The sequence below is a fragment of the Diorhabda carinulata genome, chromosome 7 (genome assembly GCF_026250575.1).
Source record: "Diorhabda carinulata isolate Delta chromosome 7, icDioCari1.1, whole genome shotgun sequence".
NCBI lineage: Eukaryota > Metazoa > Arthropoda > Insecta > Coleoptera > Chrysomelidae > Diorhabda > Diorhabda carinulata.
Genome location: NC_079466.1, coordinates 23408842 through 23426284, shown reverse-complemented (window position 1 = coordinate 23426284; position 17443 = coordinate 23408842). Strand labels below are relative to the sequence as shown.

The following is a 17443-nucleotide window of genomic DNA, read 5'->3' as shown; positions in this document are numbered from 1 at the left end:
ATCACCAAGGCCAAACTAATTGGAATATTGGACTGAAATTTCACGGAGGTGTTGTTATAAGTTGGAGGTACGTTGAAAAAAATCAAAACGTTGATAGGAGTCACGGTATCGGATATACGAGGCTGGAAACTTGTTCGAATAATAATGAAAAACATATGGTTGTTCAAAAAATCACCAAGGCCAAACTAATTGGAATATTGGACTGAAATTTCACGGAGGTGTTGTTATAGGTTGGAGGTACGTTGAGAAAAATAAAAACGTTGATTGGAGTCACTGTATTGGATATACGAGGCTGGAAACTTGTTCGAATAATAATGAAAAACATATGGTTGTTCAAAAAATCACCAAGGCCAAACTAATTGGAATATTGGACTGAAATTTCACGGAGGTGTTGTTATAAGTTGGAGGTACGTTGAAAAAAATCAAAACGTTGATAGGAGTCACGGTATCGGATATACGAGGCTGGAAACTTGTTCGAATAATAATGAAAAACATATGGTTGTTCAAAAAATCACCAAGGCCAAACTAATTGGAATATTGGACTGAAATTTCACGGAGGTGTTGTTATAGGTTGGAGGTACGTTGAGAAAAATAAAAACGTTGATTGGAGTCACTGTATTGGATATACGAGGCTGGAAACTTGTTCGAATAATAATGAAAAACATATGGTTGTTCAAAAAATCACCAAGGCCAAACTAATTGGAATATTGGACTGAAATTTCACGGAGGTGTTGTTATAGGTTGGAGGTACGTTGAGAAAAATCAAAACGTTGATTGGAGTCACTGTATGGGATATACGAGGCTGGAAACTAGTTCGAATAATAATGAAAAATATATGGTTGTTCAAAAAATCACCAAGGCCAAACTAATTGGAATATTGGACTGAAAGGTGTAAATTGAAAAAAAACAGGACGTTATAAGGAGTGGAGATAACAAACTAATTTTAATATGTAAACAGAAACCTTTTTTTATTGTGTGTGTTATTGTAAAAATGATTAAATCTGTGGTTAACCCTCGTATATTTTATATTCATGAATTTGTTTGTTTTACTATAAGAAACGATAGATAAAAAATTGAAAAATCCATATTTAAAGGGGTAAAATTAATTCTGAATCATAATGAATAACAATAGGACAGTTTTTGGTGATAATAATTAAAAAATAATGTCATTTTGGAGAAAACCCGATTTTTTCATAAATATATAAATAAAATTATTTCAGTACCTTTAACGAATTCTCTAAGATGCGCATGCTCCAAAGACTTCCAAACTTCTTCGTCACTGTGTTTATCGAAAGGATCCAAATTAATCCGTAATGTTCCCGAAAAGAGAACCGCGTCCTGTGGTATGATTGTCAAGCGCGAACGTAGCGTATGTAAACCCAATTCGTTTATTTTAACCCCGTCTATCAATATATTTCCTTGTGCGGCTTCTATAATTCTAAAAATAAAAAAATAAAAATTAACAACAACTTGCATTCGTAAAAATAAAATTTACCTAAATAACGCCAATGTCAAGCTCGATTTCCCAGCACCGGTCCTTCCTACAATACCAACTTTTTCCCCACCTCTAATTTCGAAATTTATATCGTGTAAAACTAAATCCAAACCGGGTCTATATCTGACAGAATAATTTTTAAATTCCACTTTTCCAACTTCAGGCCATGAAGGCGAAGTTTTTTCGCTGGATAATTTCCATGGAGCTTCTTGTTCGGCTTCACCGTATTCTTTTATCCTTTCAACTGCCACTATATTAGTTTCCACGTCCGAAGTCATCCTCACCAGCCAGTTTAATGTTTGAGTGATCTGGAAACAAAAAGAAACTGTAAAGCACTTCCAGAAATTCCAGTTTAGTCTTCAGAGAGTGAAGGTAAACTTCACTCGTATTCGGTATAGTATAGTATTCGGTATGAAGAGCACCAACCGTTCCATTAATTCCAGTTTAGTCTTTACAGATACCGTATGCACTAACACTCACAGTTACACTGTTTAACGCGCGTTTTGGTTACCTAGTTATCATCTTCAGAGTTTGAAGATAGACTTGGTGTAGTATTCTGTATAAAGAGCACCCCAACCGTTCCATTAATTCCAGTTTAGTCTTTACGGATACAATAGTCACTAACACTCACAGTTAGAGTGTTTAACGCGCGTTTTGATTACCTAGTTATCATCTTCAGAGAGTGAAGGTAAACTTGGTGTAGTATTCGGTATGAATATCACCAACCGTTCGATAAATTCCAGCTATGTTTTTGGAAAACTTATTAAAATCATAATTTCTTGAATAATTTTTCACGATTCCACAAATATTGTTATTAAAATTTAGATTATCGACTTACCTGTAAAGAATAAGTAACTGACAGACCCACAAGCCCTGGACGTTGATCCTGTTTAATCACAGCAAACAGAGCGGCAAAAAATATAATCAAATTTCCCAACATTTCCAATCTGACTGCCAACCATCTATTTGATATGATCCCAGGATAATAGCATATTTGATTCAAATCTACTTTGTTCTCAGATTCCAGAATGAACCTTTAAAAAAAATAGTATTTTGAGTATTTTTTCTTTTTCAAATGATTATCTTATTCGTCGTACTGACCTTTCTTGTTGGTTATATGCTCTAATGGCGTGGGCACCTGAAACGCTCTCCCCAAAATGGGAGTAAATTGGAGATCTAGAGACGGATTCTAACCTTTTTACTTGCCTAGATGTAGCTACGTAAAACCTCTGCATGAAATAATATATTATGCATAATGGTATGATAACCAAAATGAATATAGGTGTCGAATAACTGATTACGGCTAATGTACCTACAACCTGAAAAAATCGTGGTTGAAATTTTCGTCTGCTTCTTAAATGAAAAAACTCCCGAAAGCTATCTTGATCTAAAAGCAGTTATATTTAAATTATTTGTCATTTCATTTGACAGGAAAAATGCACAGGAACAGTCTTAGCTTCATAATGAGTCATCTATGTTATTTTTTTTGGTAAAAAATAAATATCAAAGAAAAAGGAATCTTAAATAATGAAAAAGGATTGAAATAGTTTACATACAATAATTTTTTTTTTCAATTTTTGGAGCAATATTTATAGAGAAAATAATTATTGAAAATTCAAAAATTTTGTAGGTAGTTTAAACATTTCAGTAAGGCCGGAATAGTACGTGACGTCATAGGTATACAATAAAGAAAATACAAGCCCAAATTCATAAAAATAATTATTTATTCGATATTTAGCTACCTCTAATAAGAACCTTCAATTGTTTTTTCATGGATCAAATAAGTTTCTTTGGTAAGCGCTGTTTTAAGGTTTCATTTCGTGGCTGGTGCAGGATTTCTAGCCCGAACTTTTCTCTTGATTTCATCCTATAAATGTTCGATAGGATTTAAGTCCGGGCTATGCGCTGACTATCCTATAAATCTAAAATTCTTTTTGGTATTGATTCACCGTTAATCTCCCCGCTCCACCGCCAATTTCAATAAAATCAAACTCGGTTTTTGCTTTCATTGAAATGTCCGCTCAAGCCATCCAAGAAAGAGCCTCCTCCAAAAGCCAGGGCCAGTAGCTGACCTTTTGGCGCAAGGTTAGCTGCCTCAAGTCTTTTTCTGTCTATCCAGCCACCGACACCACCTCCTCACGTTTCTCTGAGCTCTCGTTAGGGACCTGATTTGCTGACAATGAATAGGTTCACTATAATTGACCCTGGTATAGGAGTTGCTCCTATGCAGGGCTGTCCACCAACCACCAAACGGGGTTTGAAGAAAGATGTAAAAAAAGGAAAGTCTCAACCTAAAAAAAGGGTTCTTTCCAGGTTTAGGGATGTATGTTTGATGAATTTTTTATATTTTTTTATTATTTAATATGAAACGGGTAAATTGGGGGTCGGGTAGAGCTGAGGCAGCATTATTTCCTATAATGTCCATTTGGCTGGTGAATCGGTTCACCAGGTTACAGGAAAACCTTTTATAAGCGCCAGTTACCCCTATCTTGAGGTTATGAATATAGTTTCATTTTATTACACAGCCGGTGAAACATACAAAAAAATTATGTTTTGGATTTAAATTTAAAGCGAATCAAAAAGCATTTAAAACATTGAAAGTTTCACAAAGCACATTAAATACTCGCAACACAACATTTTTTTCTTATAAACTAGGAGCTTCTATAATCAATAGAGTGCCAACAACACATCGTGAACATCGATCACCCACTTTTCACTTTTATATGTATATAAAAATTGTCGTTATAATTCAAAACGAAATTACATAAGATAATTCATGTAGTTCCAATTTATTTTACTTATCTTCATAAATGAATTAATTGATTTTTCTTGTAAGAAAGGTTACAACTTGACATTTAATCACAGAACACATTTCACTTCCGCTAACGTAACCTATCACACATTAGAAGCGCTCCGGAAAATGGCCACCAGATCGTGTTGAGTTTGTAGCGTATGTCATCGAACGATTCCGCTACCAACGTTAAATCTTAATATTCCATCACATCGCTTTTTCTCAATTAATATTTATTCAAGGTTCATTCAAACTCATCAAAAAACCGACGATTCTGCGCAATAGAGATTAAGTGTTCCAACAGGGCAGTTATGTTACGATTTATACGAATTTGAACTGTGAAATAAATATACTGATTGTGGTTGAAAATGATTTTAAGTGTCGTAAATAATTTAGTTACAAGAATCATGCGCGAAAATATAATTTACACGCTTCCAAGAACGGTCCAGATCAGCTGGTTGGAACAAACATTCAGAAATATCTCAATATGTAGAGATGGGAGTTTCTATTTCTCGGCACACGACAGTTACAAGTTATACGATATTTGAACAGTGAAATAAATATACTGGGTGTAGTTAAAAATAATTATAAGTATCGTATGGTTTAAAATTCAATAAACACAACGCGGGATATGTTTAAAACGAATTAATAACAAATAACATGTACCTCGAACAGACAGAAAATTCCATCGGAAACATACCATGGTAAATCGTCGTCGATAACTTCGATATCATGAGAAAAACGTGATAAAACACGACCAAGAGGAACCGTATCGAAAAACACCATAGGTAATCGCAAAACTCCTTTCAGCAACGATTTATGCATCGATATAGCGGCCGTCAAACATCCTATTTGTATAGCCAGATCAGTCACGGCTGCAGGAAGGGCTGAAATATACACCATACATGCCGTATATCACTAACAATACTTTTTGCAACGGTATTTTGAAGCTGTTAGTGCTTTTATGCATTTGTGAGTTATGATATGTACATCGAACCTAACGAAAACATTGTCACCACAACCTTCAACAATATAAGCTATAATAAATATTTGCGAGATGATATTATATTCATATTTATGTAGGAGTATCACAAAATTACTTAAAATCAAGTTATAAGTTCGTAAAATGCGTCCAAAGCCATTGACCTCTATATTTATTACACGTGCAGTGTTGCCAACTCGGGGATTGTGCTTTAATAAAAAGTAAGTTTTTTTATAGACAATATCCCCCCGTGGAATTTGTATTATTATGAAGATATTATGTTTGTTTTGCTCAATATTTACAACCAAATTTTCTCTAGAAAAGATTTTAATTTTTGTTTGTTATCATGTCAAATTATTCAATGAAGTGAAAAATTTTAATTGAACGGGACACAAAACACTTTTACACATCGGTGAAACATACCTCGTATAAACAGTAAATCCCATCGGCTACAAACCATCGCAACTTATCGTCTACCACTTCGATATCTTTAGAAAATCGTGCTAAAATACGACCTATTGGGACAGTATCGAAAAAAGTCATTGGTAATCTCATAACACCTTTCAGCAAAGTACTGTGCATCACAACAGCGGCAGCCAAACACCCCAAGTTGATCGCTATATCGCCAATAACTACGGGGATGGCTGAAAACACCAAAATTGTTTCTTTTCAAACAGGGCGTCCAAGAAGATTAAGAAAAAAAACAATCACGACCGAATAGTTGTACGAGATAAGTTCAACTTGAAATACACAACACTAAAGTTCTTTTGATGGTCACTGGTTGCCATCCTAAACGCTTAAATATAAGCGTTACAATGTTTTATCATATTTAATTCATTGGATTTTCGTATTCAATGTCCATACAAACTTTCTTATTTATTACTCATCCCATACGGTTATATTATTATCTTTTTTAGAACGAAAAAATCATTCAAAATTTAATGTAGTTAGAAAATTCGTCGAGAAACACGAAACAACAAATCATCGTTAAAGTACTACTTCAACATCTCATAATTAGAATGCTACCCAGACAGTAGCGGTGTTGCCAGATTTTTTTCGTAGACCTTCCTTCGATTGGGTAATAATCCTTCATAACGGTACAGATAAAATCAAGTAGCTGGTAAAACGAAATATTTAATCCAATACTTCGAAATATGAAGGACTTTTTTAATAAAAATGAAGATTTAATTAAAAGAAAATTGGATACGATAGTATAGTAGCGTAGTGTAAATGGCGTTTCATATTTTATTTTAAGCAATTAACTAAATTTTAATAATCGAATTTATTACTAAATTCTTGGAATATTTACTAAATATACAACTTTGCCTAAAAATCGGATAAAAATGTTGAATTGTTAGTAGTATACATTTAAGTTATAAATTCTTCAATAATTCATACATACTGGCAACATTGAATGGGAGTGTATCGAGAAATGACATAAACAATCGAAAAAAAAAGTGAAGCGCAGTTGTCAAGACATTTTTCAACGCGATAACAAGTAAATTATATTTTTTTGTGGTACTTATATTAGTATAAATTTCACTTTCTATAATATCATATAAAAAAAATATTAATACAAATATTTTTCGTTCGTCTACTGTGTGACGTCATTTTCATTCCGATACAACAAGCACATTTGAATGTTATAATCTCGATGTTGCCCGATTGTGAAATTTAGTAAAGAAACATTTATTTTATCTTTAATAATTTGCAATATTTTACATTTATATCTGTATACACTAGGAAATCCTAGCTAGGTTTAAAATTGTTGTTCTTGAATTTGTGCAATTATAATTATAGTCGAGGAAATAAAACACAAAAGTTTCTGAGTAATAATATGGATCAAGATGCATTAAAGTGCATTCGATTCGAGAGAGTCTTCGTTAACAAAAATTATTAATAAGTGAAAAGTGCATTTCTGCAGGGAAAAAAGTGCATTTTGAAAAGTGAATCTCGAATTGTTAAAAATGAAAAATTTATAACTCCGAAAATATTGTTGGAAATAAAATTTTTCCCTACACTATGGATTTTCGAAATCGCTGAAAACGAATAACATGACGGCGATGACCTGCAAGATACTTGGTGCCGGGGGTAACTAGCTTATACGTCGTTTCTTGGAGTTCCATGAGAATTAAGTATAAAATTGGCCGAATATATACATCTTGGGGGTTTTTGAGATCGCTGAACACGACGGCGATGACCTGCGAGGTACCTGGTGCCGGGGGTAACTAGTTTATACGTCGTCTCCTGGAGTTCCATGGGAATTAAGTATAAAATTGGCCGAATATATACATCTTGGGGGTTTTTGAGATCGCTGAACACGAACATCACGACGGCGATGACCTGCAAGGTACCTGGTGCCGCGGGTAACTAGTTTATACGTCGTCTCCTGGAGTTCCATGGGAATTAAGTATAAAATTGGCCGAATATATACATCTTGGGGGTTTTTGAGATCGCTGAACACGAACATCACGACGGCGATGACCTGCAAGGTACCTGGTGCCGCGGGTAACTAGTTTATACGTCGTCTCCTGGAGTTCCATGGGAATTAAGTATAAAATTGGCTGAATATATACATCTTGGGGGTTTTTGAGATCGCTGAACACGAACATCACGACGGCGATGACCTGCAAGGTACCTGGTGCCGCGGGTAACTAGTTTATACGTCGTCTCCTGGAGTTCCATGGGAATTAAGTATAAAATTGGCCGAATATATACATCTTGGGGGTTTTTGAGATCGCTGAACACGTCGGTGATTACCTGCGAGGTACCTGGTGCCGGGGGTAACTAGTTTATACGTCGTCTCCTGGAGTTCCATGGGAATTAAGTATAAAATTGGCCGAATATATACATCCTGATGGTTTTTGAGATCGCTGAACACGAATATGACGACAAAAAACGTGTACGAGGTTTCATTATCGATGATTGCGGGTATAACTTGAACATTCATTTATATAAAAAAAATAGTGAGTAAATAATTCAAGTTTCCGGCGGATTATCACTTTTTTTTACTAATTTAGTTGAAGTTTATTAAAATATTCCGACAAATAAACCATTAAACGAAAAATAGTATTCAATAGAAAAAAAAAATTCCTCCGATAGATATTTCCCAAAGATATAAACACGAATAACAAATAGAGACGCTCATGGAACACAGTTACACGCCATTATTTAGACAGACACAGAACAACAGTTCCCAAACAACGAATTTCACAACACGAATCCCTTTGAGAAATTCATGGAACGTACCCTGAAAATATTTCCCATAATAGATGAAACTGTCATCGGTAATCTTGAATCCACGACATCTATATCATTTGAAAACCTCCCTAGTATCCTACCAATTGGGGTAACATCGAAAAAGGTCATTGGTAATTTGATAACGTTGCTCAATACGAATCGATGTAACGTTGTCGCGGCATTTAGTGAACCAAGAGCAAAAATAACGGTTCCAAATATAATACCAGTAGCTGTAAACAAAATTTGTTTCGATAAAATTGATAAATGACCCCCAAATGTTTGATTCTGGACGTAACACATACATATGTAGAGATTAAACATTGAATTACCGAAAGCCTTTGACAATGTAGAACAACTCGATCTGTTCACCAGTTCCTTCCAATTGTTTTACGACCATAACTTTGAAAGGTTGTGGTCTTATTCATTACCAGCAGTATCTTTAGTGTTTGTTCCCATCGAGTTGATTCGAAGCAGCCCCTTAGTAGCTGTGTCCCAATTTTATAAAAGTCAAGTGCTTGTAGGGCTGCTCTACTATCTGATAAATTGTGATTGTCGAACCGAAAGGTCGTTAAAACAAGGTTAATCGTAAGCCACGATTAATCAAAAACGTGTAATTCGAGTCGATTAAAAGACACCTCCCTTTAATAAATAACAAACCTTGTAACTATAGGTTATAGGTTAAAAATAAGCTACAAGGGAAAGAAGAATAACCTAACCAACGGCACAATCTATCTTAACCTAACTAATTCCATTTGAATCACGCGTTTTAATAAATTCTAAATGATAAAATTCGTTTTGTTATACAGGGATAATTGTTTTGAATGTTGATTGATTCAAAATGGCGTCTTTAAATATAACTGCTGTTATATCTGAAAGATAATTTTTTTTACTCACTATGAGACCGCTTTCGATAACTTCGTAACAATTGAACGGTAATTCGGTATCGATATCGAGAATATCTTTGGAAAATCTACTTAAAATTCTACCGATTGGATATATATCGAAAAAATTCATCGGTTGTCGTAGGACGCTGAAGAGTAGTCCTTTATGAATATCTGTAGCGGCGTTCAATGCCGCTATTGTCAAATTTACCTCTGAAGAACAAACGAAAATTGCTACAAATGACGGTATGGTCAAACAATGAACCAAAAATTCCAAGCAGACGTTTTTACAAGGATCAATTGACAGAGATTACTATTGAATATCCTCGAGGTACATTAATACATCCTTTTGGATTATACCAGTTTATACAAAAGGTTGTAAAGGACTTTATGTGAAAATTCTCAAGAGAAAATGCTTCACGGAGGAACACCAATTGTTCCCAACTGGTGGAAAGGTTTCATGAGAAAACTATAAGCAACAAACAAACGGGATGAAATAATGGGAACATTGACCAGTTTAATGGGTAGCTGGGAAAACTTACTGACCAATTTGGTACATTCTTTCGAAAGGGATCCAAACAGGTCCAAGGTGAACTTAAATGGTATGGAAATTTAGAACAAATTGAGAGAACGTAAATTCGAAACATTAATAACGTATAAAACGTTCTGGGGGGTCACTCTGCGTGAAAAAGTTCAACAAAACTGAAAGAGAAGTTGAAGGAAGAATTTTATTGATAAAAAAACGCAGATAGAACAAATTTGCACCCCAGTTAGTTAGTAATATTCTTTTGAATGGGATCCAAAGAGCTCCAAAGAATATTTAAATAACCTGGAGGTACTGGGAGGTTAGAAAAAGGTGGATTCCAAGCATTTATAACGCACAAATCATTCTGCTGGATCCCCAAAGGAGAGAGAGAAGTTTAAAGAAGAACTGCAGTAGTGTATCGATAGAAAAACTTATAAGGAACAAATTTTATATAATAACAGGAGCATTCACCAGTTGAATGAATTGCTGGCATAACTTTGACCACAATTAGTTATAATTTTCTTTTGAATAAACTTAAAAGACTTGGAGGTACTAAATGGGTCACAAAGGAGTATATTTCAATCGTTTACAAAGTAGAAATCATTCAGGGGATCCCCAAAATACCAAAACAAATTGAAGGAAAAATTGGATCGATGGGAAAACTTGTAAAGAGGAAATTTCTGGAGCATCGACCAGTTGGGTGGGTTGAAAAAAAGGTCAAACAGCTTCAAGATAGATAAAAATGGATTGAAGGACCTTTACAAAGTACAAATCATCAGGGGGATCCCCAAAAGAAAGAGGGGAGTTGAAAGAAGAATTGTAGTAGTAGACAAAAATAAATTTTAAGCATTTCCAAGGTTGAAACCATTCAGGGGATCCTCAAAATATAAAGACAAGTTGAAGGAACCATTTGTTTATATGGAAAAACTTGTGAAGAAGAAATTTTAGGAGCATCGACCAGTTGGCTGGATTGAAAAGCAATTCAAATAGCTTCAAGATCAAATGAAATTGAATGGAGGGCCTGAATGAGTTGGGAAAGGGTGCATTTCAAGCATTTCCAAAGTTGAAACCATTCAGGGGATCTCCAAAATATAAAGACAAGTTGAAGGAATAATTGTATCGATGGGAAAACTTGTAAAGAAGAAATTTCTGAAGCATCGACCAGTTGGCTGGATTGGAAAGCAATTCAAATAGCTTCAAGATCAAATGAAATTGAATGGAGGGCCTGAATGAGTTGGGAAAGGGTGCATTTCAAGCATTTCCAAAGTTGAAACCATTCAGGGGATCTCCAAAATATAAAGACAAGTTGAAGGAATAATTGTATCGATGGGAAAACTTGTAAAGAAGAAATTTCTGAAGCATCGACCAGTTGGCTGGATTGGAAAGCAATTCAAATAGCTTCAAGATCAAATGAAATTGAATGGAGGGCCTGAATGAGTTGGGAAAGGGTGCATTTCAAGCATTTCCAAAGTTGAAACCATTCAGGGGATCTCCAAAATATAAAGACAAGTTGAAGGAATAATTGTATCGATGGGAAAACTTGTAAAGAAGAAATTTCTGAAGCATCGACCAGTTGGCTGGATTGAAAAGCAATTCAAATAGCTTCAAGATCAAATGAAATTGAATGGAGGGCCTGAATGAGTTGGGAAAGGGTGCATTTCAAGCATTTCCAAAGTTGAAACCATTCAGGGGATCTCCAAAATATAAAGACAAGTTGAAGGAATAATTGTATCGATGGGAAAACTTGTAAAGAAGAAATTTCTGAAGCATCGACCAGTTGGCTGGATTGGAAAGCAATTCAAATAGCTTCAAGATCAAATGAAATTGAATGGAGGGCCTGAATGAGTTGGGAAAGGGTGCATTTCAAGCATTTCCAAAGTTGAAACCATTCAGGGGATCTCCAAAATATAAAGACAAGTTGAAGGAATAATTGTATCGATGGGAAAACTTGTAAAGAAGAAATTTCTGAAGCATCGACCAGTTGGCTGGATTGGAAAGCAATTCAAATAGCTTCAAGATCAAATGAAATTGAATGGAGGGCCTGAATGAGTTGGGAAAGGGTGCATTTCAAGCATTTCCAAAGTTGAAACCATTCAGGGGATCTCCAAAATATAAAGACAAGTTGAAGGAATAATTGTATCGATGGGAAAACTTGTAAAGAAGAAATTTCTGAAGCATCGACCAGTTGGCTGGATTGGAAAGCAATTCAAATAGCTTCAAGATCAAATGAAATTGAATGGAGGGCCTGAATGAGTTGGGAAAGGGTGCATTTCAAGCATTTCCAAAGTTGAAACCATACAGGGGATCCCCAAAATGTAAAGACAAGTTGAAGGAATAATTGTATCGATGGGAAAACTTGTAAAGAAAAAATTTCTGAAACATCGAACAGTTGGATGGATTGGAAAACAGTTTAAACAGCTTCAAGATAAAATGAAATTGTATGGAGGGCCTGAATGAGTTGGGAAAGGGTGGATTTCAAGTATTTACATAGTACAAATCATCATACAAATACAACTTATCAAATTTTGCAATCTATCAGTTCATTAGATAAAATCTCTGGCAATTGACCACTCGAGATGATAAGACATCAAACAACACAGACATTAAAACAAGCGGAATCAACATCGTTTGGCAATTTCTATAAACAGCGATCTAAAGTATCTACAGCTATATATCTGGTGCAGAAAACACTAGTTCGGCATGCACATCGTAAATATGAAGCATTTAAATAAATATATTATCTTTTGGAGCTACTTTGATCATCCTCGATCAGTGCTACGTTACTTTCCGTCGAACGGTTTGTATTCGCTAGATTTTTAGTTAGTAAAAAGATCTGTTATCTTCGAATATGATTATCTATCAATATTATTGTTATTTCAATTCGAAATATCACTTATAACTGCTTTTATACCAAACTAAAGTGAAATAAAACACATTTTACTAACCGAATAGAAGCAATTTACCCATCCTCTCATAGTCATTGGTAAAACGTTATCCAATGTATCGATATCTTTGCTGAATCTATTTAAGACTCTTCCGAGAGGAGTGACGTCGAAAAATGTCGTACAAGGTGCTCTCAAAACGTTTCTAAGTATCAATATATGTAAAGATTTGGCAGCGTTTAAAGATCCTACATATAACGCCAACGACGCTAGCAGTATCGTTATAACTGAAAATCCAAAAATTTCATTACTAACCATTTGCCACAGATTTTATCCAGGATAATATAAAATTTTGTTTTTTATTAATTTGCAATGCTACTGTTAATATGGAATTAGTGACAACAACGAAATTATTGAGGAAGGAATTGAAAGAAGAAAAATAGTAAAATGAGAAGACAAGAAATATTCGTGCTTATATTTATTTCAGTAGGGATACCGACAAACGAGTACATCTAGCAACACCGCATATTTGGAGTTGTGATCACAGCTGATTTTGTACTTTATTTAATTGAGAAAAAATGATCGAAAAAGGAGAATTGATGTGGTTTGGAGATGTTGTGAGAATGGGAGATGAGCCAGTTGTTGATTTACCAGCAGGCTGAGTAGATTGTAGCCTTGGGTGGCAGCAGAAGACGAGTTTTGAAATTTATACAGAAATAAACAGCCTCTGTGAAAATTAAATTTAGAAAACAAACTGGAAACAGGAAATAATCCGAGGGGGTCTAAATCTGGCGAATAGGGTGCACGATGTACCAATTCCAACTTCGATTCTTTAATTTTGGCTATTGCAGTAACGAATGAGATCTGGGACATTCCCAAAGTGGTCAAGATGTATCCCTAGGGGTCCACGGGAAACTCTTCAACAGGAGTGTACTTAAATTACCATAGTTAGATCTGATTTTTTGACGAGTTGGTGATAAGGTGTAAACGACTACTATCAAGTATTTCGAAAGTGGTTTACAAGAAAAAAATTTGGGAATTTCCGATCTATAATCAAGAAAAGTGAATTTCATTATTTCCAAACATAAAGCTGTTGAAATTCCGCTGCAAATGGTTGTAACAAATAAACGAAATGGAACACAAAACAAAAACAACGTAAACGAGTAGGTGAAAAGCGAGGCAATTAAACGTTCCCAAGCAAAATTTTTAATAATTTTAAGAAAACAATTCACTAAGTTTTTAGCAAGTTTGATTAGTAATTATACACAAATGATAATGAAATATACCGAGAAATGTTCAAATGAACTACTAAGTATAATGGCAGAAAATTGACGATGATCATGATCAAAATATTTTAGAAGTTTGGAAGGAAGGATGATTATAAAGGAAAGACATAATGAAAAAGAATTGGAGATTCCTAAGCCAAAGGACATTCAAGGTAAGTGGGAGGATTTGAAAGAATAATATAAGAAAGAAAACCACAAAACATTGTGAAAAATGCAAGATGCAATAAGTTTGGAATGATTTTAAATCAAAATCAAGATTAAAAATAAAAAAAAATAAACAAAGAACATTCCAAAAGTATGGGAGAATTAAGAAGATGAAAACAATAAGAAACCAGACACAACTATAACCACCAGGTGGTATGGAAGCTGGTCCTCGGCATCCCAACTACTCCTGGCGAAACCTTGATGAAAATACAGGACCTAGTCCTAACATAAGAAGAAGAAGAAGAAGAAGAAGAAGAAGAAGAAAACAATAAGAGAATAAGAAACGAATGCAAAGTTTTCGAAGTCACAAATAATTGAGAAAAATGCAAGATTTTGAACCAAAATTTTATGCAAGAAGTTTGGAATGATTTAAAATTAAAATCAAGATTAAAAATAAAGAAATAAACAAAGAACATTCCAAAAGTATGGGAGAATTAAGAAGATGAAAACAATAAGAAACCAGACACAACTATAACCACCAGGTGGTATGGAAGCTGGTCTTCGGCATCCCAACTACTCCTGGCGAACCCTTGATGAAAATATAGGACCTAGTCCTAACATAAGAAGAAGAAGAAGAAGAAGAAGAAAACAATAAGAGAATAAGAAACGAATGCAAAGTTTTCGAAGTCACAAATAATTGAGAAAAATGCAAGATTTTGAACCAAAATTTTATGCAAGAAGTTTGGAATGATTTAAAATTAAAATCAAGATTAAAAATAAAGAAATAAACAAAGAACATTCCAAAAGTATGGGAGAATTAAGAAGATGAAAACAATAAGAAACCAGACACAACTATAACCACCAGGTGGTATGGAAGCTGGTCTTCGGCATCCCAACTACTCCTGGCGAACCCTTGATGAAAATATAGGACCTAGTCCTAACATAAGAAGAAGAAGAAGAAGAAAACAATAAGAGAATAAGAAACGAATGCAAAGTTTTCGAAGTCACAAATAATTGAGAAAAATGCAAGATTTTGAACCAAAATTTTATGCAAGAAGTTTGGAATGATTTAAAATTAAAATCAAGATTAAAAATAAAGAAATAAACAAAGAACATTCCAAAAGTATGGGAGAATTAAGAAGATGAAAACAATAAGAAACCAGACACAACTATAACCACCAGGTGGTATGGAAGCTGGTCTTCGGCATCCCAACTACTCCTGGCGAACCCTTGATGAAAATATAGGACCTAGTCCTAACATAAGAAGAAGAAGAAGAAGAAAACAATAAGAGAATAAGAAACGAATGCAAAGTTTTCGAAGTCACAAATAATTGAGAAAAATGCAAGATTTTGAACCAAAATTTTATGCAAGAAGTTTGGAATGATTTAAAATTAAAATCAAGATTAAAAATAAAGAAATAAACAAAGAACATTCCAAAAGTATGGGAGAATTAAGAAGATGAAAACAATAAGAAACCAGACACAACTCGACCTCCTGGACGACCACCTATAAGGTGGTATGGAAGCTGGTCCTCAGCATCCCAACTACTCCTGGCGAACCCTTGATGAAAATATAGGACCTAGTCCTAACGTAAGAAGAAGAAGAAGAAGAAGAAAACAATAAGAGAATAAGAAACGAATGCAAAGTTTTCGAAGACACAAATAATTGAGAAAAATGCAAGATTTTGAACCAAAATTTTATGCAAGAAGTTTGGAAAGATTTAAAATTAAAATCAAGATTAAAAATAAAGAAATAAACAAAGAACATTCCAAAAGTATGGGAGAATTAAGAAGATGAAAACAATAAGAAACCAGACACAACTCGACCTCCTGGACGACCACCTATAAGGTGGTATGGAAGCTGGTCCTCAGCATCCCAACTACTCCTGGCGAACCCTTGATGAAAATATAGGACCTAGTCCTAACGTAAGAAGAAGAAGAAGAAGAAGAAGAAAACAATAAGAGAATAAGAAACGAATGCAAAGTTTTCGAAGTCACAAAGCATTGGGAAAAATGCAAGATTTTGATGCAAAAAAATCTTCAGGGAGCTTGGAATGATTTGAGATCAAAACCAGATTAAAAATAAGGAATAAGCAAGATTTTGAAGCTAAATAACATTCGAGAAGTACGGGAAGTATTATAAAACAAGAAATAAAAAAAAAACAATGAAAAGAATACAAGATTTTTCGATGCCAATGAACATTAGACTTACAACTTCAAAGAATATAAAGAAAAATATGAATCAATTTGGAAACCTGGAAAGAATATCGAAAAATTTTAAAGAAATTTGTTAAATAACTTAAATATAATGTACGAGGTGTTAATATTAAATGTGATTTCATATATTATTTGACAAAGTATTTCTCTAGTACCGAAGGAAAATATACAAAGTGACTTAACGTTTCTCAAAGTCCCAATTTTTTCTACATCAGTTCAAAATTATTTTTTATAAAGTAGTACCTGTTTTTGATAGTGATTGGTCACATCAGAGCACTGTAACTTATCTAAACCATATGTATTGGAGCAATAGAACAAATTATTCATTTATATAGTGTAAGTTGAAAATAAAACCAACCAGATTTCTTGAGTGCGATCGCAACTACAGGCAAAGTAAACGGAAAAACGTGCGAAACTAATAATGGATATTTGTAAAAAGACAAAATCTAGAACGATATTACATACATGAAATTATGAAACAATTTTTGTTAGTAACAAGTTTCATTTTCAATAAAAGAACGTTTTTTTTATATATAAAACTGGTTCTAACCAGATAATGAGACGAGTAGGGGCGTAGATGACTGATCAAGGACTGATTAATGAGTTAAAGTTTCTCACAAGGAAACGAATTTTGACAAGACCGCCTATTGAGATCCGGACAAGACAGCGCCGAGAGGACAGCATCTTTGAGCAGCCTCAAAGCAAATATTAACGGATCTAGGTCAGAAAAACTGCTCATTCAATTCTTCAATATGAGGTAGAGGTCTAGTCAAACGTCCTGAGATGGTACGAAGCTTGAGAATCGCCTTTTTCTACCGGACTGTCTTTGCACAAGCTGTCCTAGTGGTGGCGAGTATAATCCCCGTGGACCTCCTGGCTTTCGAGCTCAAGAGGATATACGGAAACAGCTCAGATATAAAACGACAGGATGCGGCAACCGTCGAACGTACTAGAACAATATAAACGTGGCAACAACGGCGGATAGAAGATAAATCAGGT

At 34.4% G+C, this 17443-nt stretch overlaps 1 protein-coding gene across 45 annotated transcripts in view; it reads right to left on the bottom strand.

Annotated features, from left to right (window-relative positions):
• Positions 1–17443, bottom strand: part of LOC130896429 (multidrug resistance-associated protein 1) — a 40024-nt gene that overhangs the window by 1560 nt on the left and 21021 nt on the right. For 24 of the 45 annotated variants that reach the window (XM_057804531.1, XM_057804557.1, XM_057804520.1 and 21 more), the window contains 5 exons: positions 12861–13084; positions 2597–2814; positions 2334–2529; positions 1496–1803; positions 1224–1438 (listed from right to left, as the gene is read on the bottom strand). In XM_057804531.1, the coding sequence (XP_057660514.1) occupies positions 1224–1438; positions 1496–1803; positions 2334–2529; positions 2597–2814; positions 12861–13084 (1161 nt within the window). Of the gene's footprint in view, positions 1–1223; positions 1439–1495; positions 1804–2333; positions 2530–2596; positions 2815–4952; positions 5174–5691; positions 5913–8517; positions 8739–9402; positions 9624–12860; positions 13085–17443 lie in introns of all 45 variants that reach the window. The other 21 variants (XM_057804537.1, XM_057804538.1, XM_057804560.1 and 18 more) reach the window with 5 other exon arrangements.